Below are 20,945 nucleotides of genomic sequence, written 5' to 3' on the forward strand. Positions count from 1 at the left end.
TATGACACTGCCTCCACTGCTGCGCTATGCTATGGCGGCCTCCACTTCACCCACACTCCTCGCCCTGGCAACAGACATGGTGGAGGAGTAGGCCTTCTCCTTTCTTACAACTGCACCTTCAACCAATCCCACCTCTTCCCTTCCTTGTCCTCCCCTCCTTTGAAGTCCACTCTGTCCGCATCTACTCTCCCTCCAACCTCCAACTAGCTGTCATATACCGACCTCCAGGACCCACCACTGCCTTTATTGACCAATTCTCCACCTGGCTCCTTCACTTTCTCTCTGCTGACATTCCCACCATCATCATGGGTGACTTCAACATCCCCATTGACACCCACCAGTCAGCAGCTTTCAAACTCCTGTCCCTTACTTCATCCTTTGGACTTACTCAGTGGTCCTCCTCAGCCACCCACACAGACGTACACACATTAGACCTGGTCTTCACCCGTCTCTGCTCCCTATCTAACTTCACAACCTCCCCTCTCCCTCTCTCTGCCCACTATCTACTCACTTTCTCATCCCTGTCCTCCTCACTGGTCACCCATGCCCAGCAACACGCACACCCCCGCAGAAACCTCGCACATCTAGACACTCGCGCACTCTCTGACTCTATTCTACCACTGTTCTCCATATCCTCACTCCATGACACAGACACTGCCACTAGCTTCTACAATGCCACTCTTGCATCAGCCATCGACTCGGTCGCCCCTGCCATGCATAACAGAGTGTGACGAATCAATAGACAACCCTGGCACAATAACACCACTAAAAAGCTTCGGCAAGCATCCAGAACTGCAGAACGGCGCTAGAAGAAAACACATTCCCAGGACGACTTCACTGCACTCAAACAAGCAACACTTGCATTCAAACCAGCTCTCACCTCAGCTAAACAGGTCTACTTTACATCCCTTGTATCTTGCCTATCCCACAACCCTAAACAGTTGTTCAATACTTTTAACTCCCTCCTCCGCCCACCACCCTCCCCTCCAACTTTCCTAATCTCTGCTGAGGACTTCGCCATGCACTTCAAAAACAAGATAGACCAAACACGGCAAGTCTTTATTATTCAACCACCACAACCCCTTTGTATACCAGACCAATGCCCAAACCCCATAACCTCCTTATCCAACATCACTGAAGGGGAGCTTGCTCATCTTCTCTCCAAATCACACCTCACCACTTGTGCATTTGACCCCATCCCATCCCACCTCCTCCCCAACCTCGCCACCACTCTTATCCCATCTCTAACCCACCTCTTCAACCTATCACTAACTTCCAGTACCTTCCCTTCTGCTTTCAAACATGCTACAATCACGCCTATCCTCAAAAAGCCAACCCTCGACCCAACCGCTATGTCCAGCTATCGCCCAATATCGCTGCTCCCATTCGCTTCCAAACTACTGGAGCAGCACGTCCATGCTGAACTTTCCTCCCATCTCTCATCTAACCTGCTCTTTGACAATCTACAATCTGGTTTCCGCCCCCATCACTCCACTGAGACAGCCCTGACCAAAATTACTAACGACCTACTTACAGCCAAAGCGAACGGACAATACTCTATACTCCTTCTTCTAGACCTGTCCTCTGCCTTCGACACAGTTGAGCACTGCTTCCTAATACAGATCCTCTCTACCTTTGGCAACAAAGACCTTGCCCTATCCTGGATCTCCTCATACCTCTCCACCACACATTCAGCGTCTCCCACTCTCACACTACCTCCTCATCCCACCCTCTCTCTGTTGGAGTCCTCCAAGGCTCTGTTCTAGGACCCCTACTCTTCTCAATCTATACTCTTGGCCTGGGGCAACTCATAAAGTCCCATGGATTCCAGTACCACCTTTATGCCGATTGATATCCAGATCTACGTCTCTGGCCCAGACTTCACCTCTCTGCTCTCCAAAATCCCGGAGTGTCTATCAGCCATATCCTCCTTCTTCTCCTCCCGCTTCCTCAAACTGAATGTGGACAAATCTGAACTGATCATCTTTTCCCCATTTCACAGATCTTCCTTACCTGACCTATCTATAACAATTGACGACATCACGCTTTCCCCCGTATCGGAGGTCCGCTGCCTTGGAGTAACCCTTGACTCTGCCCTGTCCTTCAAACCACACATCCAAGCTCTCTCCACTTCCCGCCACCTCCAGCTCAAAAATATTTCCAGAATCCGTCCCTTCATCAACCCTCAATCTACTAAAATGCTTGTGCATGCCCTCATCATCTCCCGTCTCGACTACTGCAACATCCTTTTCTGTGGCCTCCCTGCTAACACCCTCGCGTCTCTCCAGTCCATCCTTAACTCTGCTGCCCGACTAATTCATCTCTCTCCTCGCTACTCCTCCACTTCTCCCCTCTGCAAATCTCTTCACTGGCTTCCACTCCCTCAGCGTATCCAATTCAAATTATTAATACTGACCTACAAGGCCATCTATAACCTGTCTCCTCCATATATCTCTGAATTAATCTCTCGATACCTTCCCTCAAGTAATCTCCGGTCCAACCTAGACCTCCTTCTCTCCTCCACACTTATTCGCTCCTCACCCAACCGCCTCCAAGACTTCTCCCGAATAGCCCCCATCCTCTGGAATTCTTTGCCCCAACACGACTGGCTATCAACCACACTCGGATCCTTCAGATGGAACCTGAAAACCCATCTCTTCAGGAAAGCTTACAGCCTGCAATGATCCCCGCTGCCCCCTCACCACTACTGGAGCCACCGCCTCACCATCACTGGAGCTGTTGCAACCCCCCAACCTACTGTCTCCTTCCCCACCATCCTGTAGAATGTAAGCCTGAAAGGGCAGGGTCCTCTCTCCCCTCTATATCAGTCTGTGATTGTTAGTTTGTTTACTGTAAGTGATATCTGTAATTTGTATGTAACCCCTTCTCACATACAGCACCATGGAATCAATGGCGCTATATAAATAAATATTAATAATAATAATAATAATAATAATACTGACAGACGTCAGGTCAGCATTAGTCGGCTGTCAGTCAGTGCGTTACCACCGCTGATCTCTATACACAGAGCGGTGAGTGAACCCCGGTGACTGAACGCCAAAGACTGCCGGGGGAAAATAAAGGTAATTTCCTCCCAGCAGCAGAGCTAAAAGTTCCAGTGCCAGGAAGGATGAGAATGCTATTAACCTGCATATTAGCTCCATATCTGCAGGTTAATAGTGTTTTTTCACATTACAGGTTCCCTTTAACAGCTCATTTACGTATTAAAACACACATTTCTCTGGAATAAAACATCGGATCACAGATATCAAGGTATTAGTTTATTCTACTTCCTATGGCCTGCATGCCCATATAGGCGGTTTATGTGGGTTGATCCTACTGACAGGTTCCCTTTAAGGATTGCTTAAACTGGGCCAATGTTGTTTGTTTGTTTGTCGTAATTATTTCCAATGTTAGTATATGTAAAGATCAATGGTGAAAAGTTAAAGGGGTTGTCCAGTCCTAGAATATAAGGGACTAATATTATTTTCCCAGAAACAGGTTGCGCCTGGAGAACATCTCTATAGTCAATTCATGCTGCCCAAACTACAGGTAGCATACATCAGAGCTGACTGCAGTGTGTTTTTCTCTGAAATGTTCTGGTGTTTCAAAGAAAACCTAGTTTAAAGATCCTGCCCCACTGGAGGTGATTTACAGTTGTCTCACTATGTGCACACATGGGAGAGACCTATCAAAAAACTAGCCCAGTGCAGGGGGAAGGCAGCCGGTCTCATGTCTGCCTTTGCTCTCTCTTCCCCTCCATGTTGTAAGCTGCAGCACTGCTTCTTCAGTGTTAGCTATAAGATGTCTGCTTAGGGATTGTCATGAGAATATCTGTGATTTTCTTTAAAGTAATGATTGATGAAAGTAAGAAAAAATGCTTATTGGATAACTTCCTTATATCATTGATGTGCTTTACATTCAATACTTGTGTGTTTTATTATTTTCTTAAAAATCTTATTTGTTATGAAAAATTAGATGGTAACCTCTTCTTCCTATTTTGTTTCTTCCAATAGCATTGGGAGGTGTTTAAAAATCTTACTGAAGTGTTCATCTTGGTTCCCGCATTGCTGGGCCTTAAAGGAAACCTAGAAATGACATTAGCCTCCAGACTCTCGACTGCAGTAAGTGCCTTTGGTTTCCAACCTATTAAAGCTATGATGTTAAAGAGGACCCGTGACCAGGTCAAAAGTGGCCAGTCTTTGCTGTTATTTTACTCCCGTTGCTCTGCTGAGTATTCAGATTTTTTTTTTTTTTTTTACATCTCCCTATACTGTTCCAGAAATATGGGCCTTTTTATTTAGTGCAAATGTTTATGGGGGAAGAACAGCCTAAAGACACACCCCATGTAATCCCCATGAGCTATGTCCCCTTTTTAATAACCATAAAATTATCTATAAATAAAATGGCCCATATCTCTGGAGCTGTATTGTGTATTTTAGAAAAAAAAACAAAACTGCATACTCAGGGTAGTAGTAGGGATAAAATAGGAGCAATCTCAGGCCTACAGTGCCTATGGGTAGTTGTAATCTTCTAACTTCTCAGATGCAGTCTGTTGTGTTGAAATACCTACACTCATAGTCCTCTTAAAGGAGTTGTCCGGCTTTCGTGTACAAGTTACATAAAGAGGCTGCAGACTTGTGAATCTGCACATTGCGCTCGCTGTCAGGATTTTCTGGTGCCAGGAGCTGCGGGCGCGTGACCAGAAGTGATTTGTATACATGCTGTCACATGTTGACTAGAGATGAGCAAATTTGATCGGGTCAGGGCTTATTCAGCAAGCTATAGCGCTTACCGAATAAGCTGCAGAGGGAACCCAGATACGTGGTGCGCGCCGGCTGATCAGCTGATCGGCGCCGCAGCTGCATGTGTCGCAGCTGTGTGACAGTCACATCACATGGATGGAGAGCCCAACACACAGGCTCTCCATGCATATTGTGGTGTAGTAACCACTGAGTCCGCTAGGGGGCGCTGTGTGGATGTCCCAGGAGAAAGGATGAATGGCAGAATACGGAATGGCCGTTATGTATCCCAAAGTGGGTGGCTTTGGGATGGAGACTTATGTGTTGTTCAGCAATTATATTACTGAGGTGTTGTTTCAATGTGTAAGGGAGAAGTCTCCAGGTAACTAGAGAGATGGGCGGGCCTGATTACCTGCAAACCCACCCAGGGGGTGTGTTTAAAGCACTGTTGGGAAGAGTGTGTAAATGCTTGAAGGACCTGTGATGAGGTCAGTCACGTGACCCGGTGGGCGTGGCTATGAACCATATAATGTGGCCAGGATAGGTCACAGGTGGTGAATGCTTGGACCCGGATGGTCCAGTGTGGGAGGTCCCGCTGAGATGGGGCTTCCTGCCTGACCTCACATGTGGACGCTGTGAGTAATGGCTGCAAGTGCCTGAGAGTTCCCTGGAGGGAATGAATGTCTGCAGCATGGAGAAGCAGCCATGAGAGAACCCTGTCGGGGTGAGATATAACTGTGAGGCTGAAAAGCCTGCGTATTAGACATTGCTAACAGAGTGAAGCTCTGTCATGGAGGCTATGCAGTTTATATATTGCTGGTCATGGTTTATGATGTTTAATAAACCGCATGGACTATACTGGTTTATGGAAAACCTGTGCAGGCTCTGATTTTGTGGCTGCCAAGCGAGTGATCCCCTACTTAAATGACAGCACTACCTCACAATATGTTGTGACTATCACACAGCCGCAACACATGCAGCTGCGGTACCGATCAGCTGGAGCGCTCCATGTATCTGGGTTTCCTCTGCAGCTCATTCAGTAAGCGCTATAGCTTGCCGAATAAGCAGGGACCCAATCAAACTTGCTCATCTCTAAAGCCGACTAGATGTGTATGGCCTCGCTCGTTATGTGTATTGAGGGAGGCTGGACATGTCTAGTCGGAATTTGGCTGGAAGTATGCAAATAGCATACTTGTGGTCACATGGCCGACACAGGAAAATCCTCACTGTGCACGCTGTGAGGACGCACAAGTTTGCAAAATTCAGAAAAATGAGTGAAGTTTTAGTATCTGTTCATATTGTGATTTAGAACATACTAAGAGCTTTCTTGTTGAACCAAATTGCCTTATTGGGGCAATATATGACAGTATTATTATATTTACTGTATAGAGCAATTTACTTTTTATGCATAGGCACCCAGTATAATAAAAGCCTATACAGCACAATGTACTTCCTTTACATAGGCACCCCGTATAATAAAAGCCTATACAGCACAATGTACTTCCTTTACATAGGCACCCCGTATAATAAAAGCCTATACAGCACAATGTACTTTACATAGGCACCCAGTATAATAAAAGCCTATACAGCACAATGTACTTCCTTTACATAGGCACCCAGTATAATAAAAGCCTGTGCAGCGCAATGTACTTCCTTTACATAGGCACCCCGTATAATAAAAGCCTATACAGTGCAATGTACTTCCTTTACATAGGCACCCCGTATAATAAAAGCCTATACAGTGCAATGTACTTCCTTTACATAGGCACCCAGTATAATAAAAGCCTGTGCAGCGCAATGTACTTCCTTTACATAGGCACCCAGTATAATAAAAGCCTATACAGCGCAATGTACTTCCTTTACATAGGCACCCAGTATAATAAAAGCCTATACAGCACAATGTACTTCCTTTACATAGGCACCCAGTATAATAAAAGCCTATACAGTGCAATGTACTTCCTTTACATAGGCACCCCGTATAATAAAAGCCTATACAGTGCAATGTACTTCCTTTACATAGGCACCCAGTATAATAAAAGCCTGTGCAGCGCAATGTACTTCCTTTACATAGGCACCCAGTATAATAAATGCCCATACAGCGCAATGTACTTCCTTTACATAGGCACCCAGTATAATAAAAGCCTATACAGCACAATGTACTTCCTTTACATAGGCACCCAGTATACTAAAAGCCTATACAGCACAATGTACTTTACATAGGCACCCCGTATAATAAATGCCCATACAGCGCAATGTACTTCCTTTACATAGGCACCCAGTATAATTTAAGACTATATAGCGTAACGTACTTCTTAATCATAGATGTCTTTGACAACATATGCAGCTACTGTATATGCCTATACAGTGGCATACGAGAGCAGTATACATCTGGAAATCCTTTTATTTTAAGTCTGAGCAGACATAAAATGTCATTCCAGCCATCCCAGAAAACTGATTTCCACAAGGTCACACTGACAAAGGCAGGCATAGTGGATGGAAATCCAAAGGAAGGCAATTTAATCAGAAATTGCTCAGTGCTAATACAGTGTTATTCATGTCTGTCCTAATCCCGACAAAATGTTATTTGTGCAGCTTTTTTATGTAGCAGAAAACATGTCACCCAGAAAATCAATGCTAAAATTAATTGCTTTCAGGCCAGCTCATTTCTCTCCTATAATGTGTCTGCACCCTATCTTAGTGACAGAGCTTTACTTTGGGATGTGGAGGCTCGAGGTAATGACTTATGTTTGGGAGACGAAAGCATACACTGTTATACATAGGGCTCAGCGTTACATAATCAATAAGCTTCCTGCAAAACTGGTGTAAGGACATCCAGTAATTACCCAGGAGTGCAGTTATGGTACAGAATGGAAGATCAGATTTTATGTATCGCACTCTTCAGGGTTGCCGTTCTCTTGCTGATGGGGTTTGGTGGAAAATTTCTTGGGGAAGTGATTCAGTAAACACTAAAGAAACACTCTATGAATATTTTTCTTCATCAAATGGGTGTAGTTCTAGTGTATAAAAGAGGTTTTCCACTACTTGCACAACCCCTTCTCAATCCTCATGTTTCCCTCTTTAAAAATAGCAACACTTATACTCCTCTCTGATGCCAGCGCCACTCTAGCGGTGTCGGCACGGTCTCTCCCAGCGAACGCGTAACAGTGTGACGTCATGCGAACCCTGCAGCCAATCAGGATCTGCTTCACTCTTCCCGCCTTCGAACAATACACTTACATCCAGAGAAAGGGAGTTCTGCTGTGGTCTGTCTCCCTCTTGATGTATGTGATACGTCCAAAGACTAGAGTGAAGCCAATGCCAATTGACCACAGGGTTTGTGTGACATCACGCCCTCGCTGGGGGAGATAGTGCCGCTGTAACGGCGCAGGCACCGGAGGGAAGTATAAGTGTTGTTATATAAGGGGGAGACCTAGGGATTGAGAAGGTGTTGTCCTTGTAATGGACAACCTTTTTAACATACCTACTGCTGCCTTCTCCAGGATCCAGTGCTGTTCTGCTCCACTTCTCAGTGACGTCACCGCAATTCAGACTTGTCGTCTCACTCTACACACTATGTGTGAGCCAGAAGTCTTTTTTACATTGTAAGCCTATGGAGCCTCGTTCTGACGCTCCATAAAGACTTACATTGTAAAACACGCTTCCGGGTCATTCATAACGCTGTGTGACCCAGAGTGTCTGCAAATCGGTGACATCACGGAGAAGTGACGCAGAACGGCACTGGAACACGGAGACGGCGGCGGTAGGCGAGTATACACTCCTTCTACACTACATGCATATACGCACATTTAATGAAGAAAAATATTCATGTGAGTGCTTCTTTAAGGACTACGCTTTTTTTTTTTTTTTTTATTCACTTTTTGTACCTATTTACTGAGGTCATTTTATTCTTAATCCTCTATTATCATCCAATTGGTTTTCAGTGAATCTGTGTAGAATTGTAAGATGTTTGACTAGAAATTTTCCCACTTCAAACACAGCTTTGTCCTTGCCTCTTATTCAAAGGACCTACTCCGAAGGGCCAGAGTGACCCAGTGCTAAGTTCTGGCCCACATTTATTTGGTTACTCTCTCGGGACTGCCTTAGAACAAAAATGAGAGGTCCCACTTCTGTTGTCTACTGTTAGCTAGCTTTCTTACACTATGTTCACACAGTTTTTAGAGCTGTCGAATCTGACAAATTTTTCAAGCAGAAACTGCTTCAGAAACTCCTCTCTTTTTGATTAGTTTTTCCTTATCTAAGGGTATGTACAATCTAAGCTTTTTTGAAGAGTTTTTGAGCAGAAACTCAGTATAAACTCTCCAAATTTTCCACAAAAACATAATTCTTCAAAAAGTCATCAAAAAAGCCTTGCTGTGTGCGCACCCTAAAAGCTTTTGAAGAGTTTTTACCTGAAGCGTTTGTCTTTTGTTGCCACCTTTTGGATACTGCCTAGTTTGGAACTGATTCAGTCAGGATCTGATTCAAAGAAGCAAACCTCTTTAGCAAAACATTTAGATTTCCTATCTAAATTAATATGAAAAGTTTAAGTGTTTTCAAGCAGTTTTAGAGGAGGATTTTGGAGCTGATCTGCTCCATAAACTGTGTGATCATGCCTGAGAACAGCAAGTTATTTTGGGATTGTTGTTGGAAACTGCTGAAATATATACATATATCCTGTATATGAAAGGTAGATGTATGACAGTGTATGAAATCGCACCACCAGGGCTGTGGAGTCGCTAAGCCAAACCTCCGACTCCTCAGTTTTCCATGACTCCGACTCCACGACTTTGTCTCCTTCATACCAGGGCTGTGGAATCGGTAAGCCAAACCTCCAACTCCTCAATTTCCATGACACCGACTCCACCAAAATGGGCTCCGACTCCACGACTGCCAGGGCTCTGGAGTTGGTAAGCCAAACCTCAGACTCCAACGCCTCAATTTCCATGACACCGACTCCAACTCCAACTCTACTAAAATGGACTCCGACTCCACAACTCTGACTCCACAGCCCTGCCCACCACAGCTATAAACTGGTGTAAATTTAGATAAATCTGTGTAGTTTCCTTTCTTAGTAAATGTGGCTTAAATACATCTCCTTTGTGCCCACTTTTCTTGTTTCTTCAGATTTGTTTAGTGCATAGACGTAATTACCCGAATTTCTGTAAGCCCCATTTATATGAATAGGATAGTAACAAATCTGTGGATGCATCCGTGTATTGATGAAGGCGATCACTTGTCTGTGTTGTATTTTAGGTTAATGTTGGGAAGATGGATTCTCCTATAGAGAAGTGGAATCTCATAATTGGTAATCTGGCTTTAAAACAGGTAATAAATCATCTGTTCATGTACTCGCTGATACCCTTATAGTTTTTCATCTTATTACTTCAGATCACAATTTACTTGCTCTGTCTTTCAGTATTAGAATACTGGCAGATTTTACTTTATGGCTGTATATACTGAGATTATTTCTGTTTTTAAGGTCCACCAACATACAATTGAATCTCTTCTGCTCTTAAAGTGATCACATAGTATGACACTATACACATCCTGTGCTAAACAGTCCAACAGCCCCCATAACCCACCACTATCACACACTGTTAAAAGGTCGAGCAGGATTGAATGTTCTCTTCCAGTCAGTACATTCAGTTACAAATGGTGAGAAGTCAACCAGACTTTTCTGGAGGCTCAGGCAGTATAACTGATAGCATCAGGCAGCAGAAGTATCATTTTTTTGTAGTTTTCTAATTGGTGGTTGTTCATGTTCAGATTTTCACACACGGCCAAATATAAGGCTGTATGCACACGCTGCGGATTTTGCTGCGGTTCCGCAGCGGTTTTGGTCGCTGCGGACCCGCAGCAGTTTCTGCTGCGGTGTACAGTACCATGATTCCCTATGGGAATAAAAAACCGCAATGCAGACGGTGCGGAATTTTCCGCGCGGATTATCTGCGGTTTTCAATCCGCAGAAAGAATTGACATGCGGATTCTGCTGCGGTTTGCCATCTCCTCCATTGAGGAGATGAAAAACCGCAGGGCAAAACTGCAGAGTCTTTTGACCTGCGGATTTTACAAAATCCGCGCGGATGAATCCGCACCTAAATCCGCAGTGTGTGCACACAGCCTTAACTAACCTTTCCTGATAAAGTGACTTGGTTTCATTCAACGTTGTTTTCTCATGCATCTAGTTATATCTTAGGCCTCAGTTTTACCATGCATGTAAACATTAAGGCCTCAGTCGCGCTTGTGTGTTTAAAGCGAACCTGTCATCAGTTTTGGCCGATACAAGACACGGCTGCTGCTTTTCAGGGCTTATCGACAGCATTCTATAATGCTGTACATAAGCCCCCAGTCCGAGCTCGAAGATAAGAAAAATAGGTTTTATCATACTCACCCGTGGGGTGGTCCGGTCCGATGAGTGTCGCAGGTCCGCGTCCAGCGTCTCCCATCTTCATGCGCTGACGCCCTCCTGTTGCTTCATCACCCCCCGGCATCGTGCTCCTGCGCAGGCGTACTTCTCTGCCCTGTTGAGGGCAGAGCAAAGTACTGCAGTGCGCAGGCGCCAGGAAAGGTCAGAGGCCTAGCACCTGCGCACTGCAGTACTTTACTCTGCCCTCAACAATGCAGGTCAGTACAACTGCGCAGAAGCCACGACACGAAGCAAGGAAGATGACAACATCGCAAGAAGATGGGAGGACCTGCGACACCCATCGGACCGGACCACCCTCGGGTGAGTATAATAAAATTTATTTTTCTTCTCTTACAGGTCGGATCGGGGGCTTAGCTACAGCATTATAGAATGTTGTAGATAAGCCCTGAAAGGCAGCGGCTGTTTCTTATAGCAGCCAAACCTGGTGAGAGGTTCCCTTTAAACAAATATGTGAAAATACAATAACCAGTGTCATCAGTGTGTGATCCATGTATCCATTTTTACCATCAGTGTGTCATCATTGTGTTTCATAGATGGATAAATTTATTAGGTCACGTTTAGACGGTCAGTATTTGGTGAGATTTTACATTGGTATGTGTAAGCCTAGACCAGGAGTGGAACAATCAGAGGAAACGTATAATAGAAACACGTCTCCACTTATGGATTTATCACCCACTCCTGGCTTTGGCTTACAAATTCTGAGGTGAAATACTGACCAAATACTGAACGTGTCAATGTGGCCTTACAAATCTTCTCCTATCCTTTGCAATAAATAAGAACAGCACAAGGATGCCATTCGTGTACTGTACTTGTTTATCACAGACCCATAGTCTTGTATTGGCACTTCTCCGTGATCCCGGAAATAAACGGAAATGACTTGTCTCCATGAGTTTTGAATGGACAGTGAAAAAACACTGATTTGTAGCTTCATAGATTATAATGTGTATTTATTGTATCCGTAAAGAAAAACGGATACAACACGTACATGCAACACAGACGTCTGAATGAGGCCTAAAGGAGTATATTTAACTGTAGGATATGCAAACATTCTAAAAGTTGGGGCCTGGCATCTAGGATTCCCACCACTTCTGCCTGGTTTTTATGATTATTCGCGGTTCAGTCTTAAGATTCTCACTGATCCTGAAAACAGAGCCAACATTTTATGAGCAATGGGGGAGAGCAACCTGTAGGATTCCCACCAATCCTGAGAATAAAGGAGCCAACATTTTATGACAACTAAGAGTCCAGCATCTATGACCATCACCGATCGTGAGAATAATAAACCTACCTCTGTTATGATTTTTGAGGATGTCATCCAAGATTCCCACCAATCCTGATAATAATGGAGTCATAGTGCTGCACCTGTTTATAGTTTTTTTTCCTGCACACCGGTACTCCCTTTCCATCTAGCTGGGCAACCGTCAAACAGCCCCATGTACTCAGAAGGGGCTGATCTGCATTACTAATTCCTGTATTAGATGGCTGGGATACCCCTGTCCAGAAAAAGAGTGAACGAGATGCATCACTACAGTAACTGTGTATCCCCTTCATTATTAGAATTGGTGGGATTCCCAGAGATAATGCTCTCACCAATCATAAATGTAAGTATTCTAATGATATGCTACCACTTTACAAGATGGAAATACTCCATTGCATTTAAAGGGGTTACAGGAATTAAAATCCCTAGCATGTCTTATCAGTGGGGTACCCTTTATTTTTTACACAACCGTTGTGGACCAAGCAATGCTGCACAGTCCTAGTCCCAAGATTGTGAGCACCTCAACCCTTCATTGTGCCTCTTGCTGGAGCTCAGCTTCCCCACCAAATAAACGATCTTAGCCTATTCTAGAGGTGCATAAACCACCTGCAAATGCTGGTTTCCTGATAATTATGCAGTGTAAACGTGCTGCCTATCGCGATTATCGATGAATTAGCAAAATGATCCTTTATTGGGTAAAGTGATCTTGTGGCTTGGTTAAAACAGGGTTCCCCAGCTCCAGTCCTCAAGGCCCACCAACAGATCATGTTTTCAGGATTTCCTTAGTATTGCTCAGGTGATAATTGCTTCACTTGTGCAATACAAAGGAAATCCTGAAAACATGATCTGTTGGTGGGCCTTGAGGACTGGGTTAAAAGATCATCATTCTCAGTAGCGCATCGTTCTGTATAAACAGATCCTGTGCTGCCGAGAATAATGGCAATCTGTCCACTAATTGTTGGTCGTCTAACACCACCAGTGAGCTGGTGTAAACTCGGCTTTAGGCCAAGTTATCAGTGTTTTCCGTATTAGAAAACTCCATTAAGGACCAAAACTGAACAAGCTCAAGTTCAGATAATATTAGGGTATAAGTTCTTTACATCCGTAACACCACCAAGTATTACGTGATCTTCTGGAAACTGTAGAAATTATAAAGTCGACCTGTTTGATTCTGTGTAAACCAGACAAGTAGCTTTATCAGGCATTGTCTGCTACCTACAGGGCATGAACAGCTGTTTTTCCGGTCCACAGGTACAGGCAACAGTGGTTGGCTTTTTGGCTGCCGTTGCAGCAGTTATATTGGGCTGGATTCCGGAGGGCAAATACCGCCTGGACCACGCCATACTTCTCTGCTCCAGCAGTGTGGCCACTGCCTTCATAGCCTCACTACTTCAAGGCAAGTATACAGCCAAACTGAATATGCTTATTGTATGCAGCAGTAGAATGTCTCTCTATGTAATGATGTCCAGTATGCCATTCTACACTTATCATAAAAAGAAAGGCAATAGAGGCAGGGGCATAACTACAATACATGCAGGGGTGGCAGTCGCATCTGGACCATGGAGCCTAGGGGCCCAAAATGTCCCTTTGGCCTATATAAAAAGACCAGTGCTATTAAAGACTTGCAATAATTGGGGCCCCATTGGAGCTTTTGCATTGGGGCTCATAAGCTTCATCATATGCCACTGAATAGAAGTATATAAAAAGATTGGTAATTTTAAAGTTGAACATGTAGAATTTTTGTGCCTTAACATAGTGGATATTTACATTCTGGGAACATATTCAGGGAACTTGCTAGGCAAACCTAATATGCCTACTGTGGGGACTGAACCCTCCAAGTCATGCACCGCCATCTCAGTCCCTGGTAGCACAGTTACCCACAGTGGTCCTTTAAAGAGGCCTTGTCAACAGATCAAATGTTGCTAGGTTTTGCACTTATGGTATTGCTGCTGCTCCCCCACATATTTGCTAATTTTTCAGTTCTTTACCTATGGGGCATTGCCTATTTGAATCTCTGGGGGATGTGTCTTTAGGCTGTTCTGTATTATTACCCTCACTTACTAACTCCTTGGTAAAGACCAGAAAATATAGGACTAAATGACACAGATAGCCTAGTGATTTCTACACCCATTTCTGGCTGGGGAAGTGAACACTTGCCGCCTGATTGCGGCTGAACGCTGGAGGTCACAGCGATAGGACTTTACAAGGTCACTTCATCTGTAAGGAAACAAACAGAATTGTGCAAAGTGAAAAAACTTTGCATTCAATGGATATTACTCGAAATCTAATGCCAAACATTAAACTTTAAATGCAAAAACATCCCTCGGCTATGTGGTTTGCTAAATGAGGTTGGTTAATAATGATGTATGATTCCTTTTGTTTGCATTATATAATAACATACATTTTTCTCACTTTAGGTATAATCATGGTAGGTGTGATTGTTGGGTCAAAGAAGACTGGAATAAACCCAGACAATGTCGCCACACCTATTGCTGCCAGCTTTGGCGATCTTATCACGCTTGCCATATTGGCATGGATTAGCCAAGGACTTTACAGCTGCATTGGTGAGACTAATTAAGTTGCATTAAAGATTATAATACTATCCAAGAAGCATGTTTTTGAATACCCAGGTACTTTATTTGCTTGATACTTGTTCAATAACCCTTTTGCTGGCATCTGACAGATTCTTTGCATAGGTGTATTAGGATGCACATTAAGAAACATTACTTGGTCATGTCACTCAGCATGCCCTGCGACCATTAGGGCAAAGTAGTAGTGTTGTTGCTAGCAAATTACTGTGCCTACTTTTTTTCCCGAGGACTCTTCCTGGCACTTTTAAGGCAGCTGCATAATCAGCTATAGACTACAATGAACTAACAATGCACCCTCTCAATGAAGCCAAGATGAAGAGGCATAGCACCTTCCTTAACACACGGCAGCTTAACTCCAGTGGTGCCAAGTCCTAAAAATAGGCCATTATCAAATATCCTGAGACATTGTCTATTATTTTATATATAGACACAGGTAGCCAGGTCACGTGTTAAATCAGTGAGTGATTATTAAAAGTCCATAAACCGTCCCTGCTCACAAAACAAAGCAACCTTGTCTTGGTACAAAGGGAAAAAATTATACAGAGCGGTCAGTGTAGTAGATACAGCTTCACAGAGCGGCTCGCCAGTTCAAAGATAAATCCAGAGGCTAGTTGACGCTGACCAGTATACAACAGTTGTTTTCCCCTAGGAACACAGACAGACTCTGACTCATCTGAGCTGCCTTAAATAGTATTCGGGACTTTATAAAAAAAACAAACATAACTCACAGGCAGGTTTTTACAACTTACCTGCCTGTTGTGTCCAGCGACGTTCTTCCCCGGCACAGAGTGGTCTCGGACTTCTTCTGCCGGAGCTTCAGCTGCCTCTCCTGATGTCATGTCTACAGAGCAGAGGCTGATTTTCCGCTCCGCTCTTTTGATGGGGCGGGACTTCCGACCTCATTCTGATTGACAGCCGGATCCTGCCTAACTGGGGGAGCCAGCTGTCAGTGAGACTGACCTCAGAAATCCCAGCCCGGGACCATGCAACTCGACCATGCATGGCAACTCGACCATGCAGCCCATTTTTCTTCAAGTGCCTCCTTATTGTGCATCTTGAAACAGCCACACCTCTAGCTTTCGGAAAGTCCAGTATTTCAGCTGATGTAATTTGTGGGTTTTTCTTTGCATCCCAAACAATTTACCTGGCATTTGTCACAGGTCACATTTGAGAATGTTACCTTTAGTAGTCATTCAAACCCATTTGTGTCAACTTCTGTGCATGTTATCAGGCCAAAATCACCAGGGTATGTAAACTTTTGATCAGGGTCATTTGGATGTTTTATATTGTCATTATGATTTAACCCCTTCACCCCCAAGGGTGGTTTGCACGTTCATGACCGGGCCAATTTTTACAATTCTGACCACTGTACCTTTATGAGGTCATAACTCTGGAACGCTTCCATGGATCCCGGTGATTCTGACATTGTTTTCTCGTGACATATTGTACTTCATGTTAGTGGTAAAATTTCATTCAAATAACTTGTGTTTATTTGTGATAAAAACGGAAATTTGGCGAAAATTTTGAAAATTTCGCAATTTTCCAACTTTGAATTTTTATGCCCTTAAATCACAGAGATACGGCACACAAAAAACTTGATAACTAACATTTCCCACATGTTTACTTTAGATCAGCACAATTTTGGAACCAAAATTTTTTTTTGTTAGGAAGTTATAAGGGTTAAAAGTTGACCAGCGATTTCTCGTTTTTACAACACCATTTTATTTTTACGGACCACATCACATTTGAAGCCACTTTGAGGGGTCTATATGATAGAAAATACCCAAAAGTGACACCATTCTAAAAACTGCACCCCTTAAAGTGCTCAAAACCACATTCAAGAAGTTTATTAACCCTTTAGGTGCGTCACAGGAATTTTTTTGAATATTTAAAAAAAAAATGAACATCTAACTTTTTTTCATAAAAAAAATACTTCAGGTTCAATTTTTTTTATTTTACCAAGGGTAACAGGAGAAATTGGACTGCAAAAGTTATTGTGCAATTTGTCCTGAGTACGCAGATACCTAATATGTGGGGGGGAACCACTGTTTCGGTGCATGGCAGAGCTCAGAATGGAAGGAGCGCCGTTTGACTTTTTCAATGCAAAATTGGCTGGAATTCAGATTGGACGCCATGTCACGTTTGGAGAGTCCCTGATGTACCTAAACAGTGGAAACCCCCTACAAGTGACCCCATTTTGGAAACTAGACCCCCCAAGGAACTTATCTAGATATGTGGTGAGAACTTTGAACCCACAAGGGCTTTACAGAAGTTTATAACGTACAGCGGTACAATTAAAAAATCATATTTTTTCCACAAAAATGATCTTTTCACCCTCAATTCTTATTTTTCCAAGGGTAACAGGACCGTAAAAGTTATTGTGCAATTTGTCCTGAGTAAGCTGATACCCCACATGTGGGGGTAAACCACTATTTGGGCGCATGGTAGAGCTCGGAAGGGAAGCAGCGCCATTTGACGTTTTTGGCTGGAATTGAGATCGGACACCATGTCACGTTTGGAAAACCCCTGATGTACCAAAACAGTGGAAACCCCCCACAAATGACACCATTTTGGAAACTAGACCCCCTAAGGAACTTATCTAGATGTGTGGTGAGAACTTTGAACCCCCATGGGCTTCACAGAAGGTTATAACATAAAGCCATACAATTAAAAAATCATATTTTTTTCCACAAAAATGATCTTTTCACCCTCAATTCTTATTTTTCCAAGGGTAACAGGACCGTAAAAGTTATTGTGCAATTTGTCCTGAGTACGCTGATACCCCACATGTGGGGGTAAACCACTATTTGGGCGCATGGCAGAGCTCGGAAGGGAAGCAGCGCCATTTGACGTTTTTGGCTGGAATTGAGATCGGACACCATGTCACGTTTGGAAAACTCCTGATGTACCAAAACAGTGGAAACCCCCCACAAATGACACCATTTTGGAAACTAGACCCCCTAAGGAACTTATCTAGATGTGTGGTGAGCACTTTGACCCCCCCAGTGCTTCACAGAAGTTTATAATGCCCGGGCGTGAAAATAAAAAATTCGTATTTTTTCCACAAACATGATCTTTTAGTCACCATTTTTTTATTTTCCCAAGGGTACCAGGAGAAATTGGACCCCAAAAGTTGTTGTCCAATTTGTCCTGAGTATGCTGATACCCCATATGTGGGAGAAAACTACTGTATGGGCACACGTCGGGGCTCGGAAGGGAAGTAGTGACGTTTTGGAATGCAGACTTTGATGGAATGGTCTGCGGGTGTCATGTTGCCTTTGGAGAGCCCCTAATGTACCTAAACAGTGGAAACCCCCCACAAATGACACCATTTTGTAAACTAGACCCCCCCAAGGAACTTATCTAGATGTGTGGTGAGCACTTTGAACCCCCCAGTGCTTCACAGAAGTTTATAACGCCCGGGCGTGAAAATAAAAAATTCGTATTTTTTCCACAAACATGATCTTTTAGTCACCATTTTTTTATTTTCCCAAGGGTACCAGGAGAAATTGGACCCCAAAAGTTGTTGTCCAATTTGTCCTGAGTATGCTGATACCCCATATGTGGGAGAAAACTACTGTATGGGCACACGTCGGGGCTCGGAAGGGAAGTAGTGACGTTTTGGAATGCAGACTTTGATGGAATGGTCTGCGGGTGTCATGTTGCCTTTGGAGAGCCCCTAATGTACCTAAACAGTGGAAACCCCCCACAAATGACACCATTTTGTAAACTAGACCCCCCAAGGAACTTATCTAGATGTGTGGTGAGCACTTTGAACCCCCCAGTGCTTCACAGAAGTTTATAACGCCCGGGCGTGAAAATAAAAAATTCGTATTTTTTCCACAAACATGATCTTTTAGTCACCATTTTTTTATTTTCCCAAGGGTACCAGGAGAAATTGGACCCCAAAAGTTGTTGTCCAATTTGTCCTGAGTATGCTGATACCCCATATGTGGGAGAAAACTACTGTATGGGCACACGTCGGGGCTCGGAAGGGAAGTAGTGACGTTTTGGAATGCAGACTTTGATGGAATGGTCTGCGGGTGTCATGTTGCCTTTGGAGAGCCCCTAATGTACCAAAACAGTGGAAACCCCCCACAAATGACCCCATTTTGAAGACTAGACCCACTAAGGAACTTATCTAGATGTGAGGTGAGCACTTTGAACCCCCAAGGGCATCACAGAAGTTTATGATGCCAGGGCATGAAAATAAAAAAATCGTATTTTTTCCAGAAACATGATTAATTAGTCCCCAATTTTTTCATTTTCCCAAGGGTAACAGGATAAATTGGACCCCAAAAGTTGTTGTCCAATTTGGCCTGAGTACGTTGACACCCCATATGTGGGCGAAAACTACTGTATGGACACACGTCGGGGCTCGGAAGGGAAGCAGTGACGTTTTGGAATGCAGACTTTGATGGAATGGTCTGCGGGTGTCATGTGCGTTTGGAGAGCCCCTGATGTACCTAAACTATTGAAACTCCCCACAAGTGATCCCATTTTGGACACTAGACCCCCCACGGAACTTATCTAGATGTGTGGTGAGCACTTTGAACCCCCAAGTGCTTCACAGAAGTTTATAACACTCGGACGTGAAAATAAAAAAATCATTTTTTTCCACAAAAATGATATTTTTGCCCCCAATTTTTTATTTTCCTAAGGGTAACAGGAGAAATTGGACCCCAAAAATTGTTTTGCAATTTGTCCTTAGTAGGCTGATACCCTACATGTGGGGGTAAAACACTGTTTGGGCGCATGGCAGAGCTTGGAAGGGAAGGAGCACCATTTGACTTTTTCAACTCAGAATTGGCTGGAATTGAGATCAGACGCCATGTTGCATTTGGAGAGCCCCTGATGTGCCCAAACAGTGGAAACCCCCCAATTATAACTCCAACCCTAACCCCAACACACCCCTAACCCTAATCTGAGCCCTAACCCTAGCCCTAATGGGAAAATGGAGATAAATACTTTTTTTTTAATTTTATTATTTTTCCCTAACTAAGGGGGTGATAACGGGGGGTTTGATTTACTATTTATGGCGGTTTTTATGTTTGGCGGCTGTCTCACGCTAAAAGACGCTTTTTATTGTAAAAATAGTTTTTGCATCACCACATATTGAGAGCTATAATTTTTCTGTATTTTGACCCACCGAGTCATGTGAGGTCTTATTTTTTGCGGGACGAGTTGACGTTTTTATTGGTACCATTTTCGGGCACGTGACATTGTTTGATCGCTTTTTATTCCTATTTTTGGGACGCAGAATGAACAAAAACCAGCGTTTCATGAATTTCTTTTGGGGGGGTGCGTTTACACCGTTCCGCGTGCGGTAAAATTGATAAAGCGGTTTTATTCTTCGGGTCAGTACGGTTACAGCGATACCTCATTTAGGTAGTTTTTTTATGTTTTTGTCGGTTTTATGCAATGAAAACTATTTTATATAAAAAATAATTATTTTTGCATCGCTTTATTCTGCGAGCTATAACTTTTTTATTTTTTCGCTGATGATGCTGTGTGGTGGCTCGTTTTTTGCGGGACAAGATGACGTTTTCAGCGGTACCATGGATATTTATATGCGTCTTTTTGATCGCGCGTTATTACACTTTTTGTTTGGCGGTATGATAATAAATCATTATTTTTTGCTTCGTTTTTTATTTTTATTTTTTAAGGGGTTCGCTAAAGGGGTTAACTAATGGGACAGTGTTATAGGGCGGGTCATTACGGACGCGGCGATACCTAATATGTGTACTTTTATTGTTTTGTTTTTTTTTATTATTTCCAAAAAATGGATTTATTGGGGGAATATTTTTTTTTTTTTTTCTAATTTATTTGGCGATTTTTTTTAAAATTATTTTAACTTTTTTATTTTTTTTTTTACTTTATTAAATAGTCCCAGGTGGGACATCACTGTCATGTGACAGATCGCTGAT

At 43.3% G+C, this 20,945-nt stretch overlaps 1 protein-coding gene across 1 annotated transcript in view; it reads left to right on the forward strand.

Annotated features, from left to right (window-relative positions):
* Positions 1-20,945, forward strand: part of SLC41A2 (solute carrier family 41 member 2) — a 157,303-nt gene that overhangs the window by 72,260 nt on the left and 64,098 nt on the right. The window contains exons 3-6 of the mRNA XM_073575130.1: positions 4,017-4,124; positions 9,996-10,067; positions 13,679-13,823; positions 14,845-14,991. Coding sequence (XP_073431231.1) covers positions 4,017-4,124; positions 9,996-10,067; positions 13,679-13,823; positions 14,845-14,991 — 472 coding nt within the window. The remainder of the gene's footprint in view (positions 1-4,016; positions 4,125-9,995; positions 10,068-13,678; positions 13,824-14,844; positions 14,992-20,945) is intronic.

Source organism: Dendrobates tinctorius, unplaced genomic scaffold (assembly GCF_039654945.1).
Source record: "Dendrobates tinctorius isolate UK_male_01 unplaced genomic scaffold, ASM3965494v1 ptg000043l, whole genome shotgun sequence".
In the NCBI taxonomy this organism is placed as follows: Eukaryota; Metazoa; Chordata; class Amphibia; order Anura; family Dendrobatidae; genus Dendrobates; species Dendrobates tinctorius.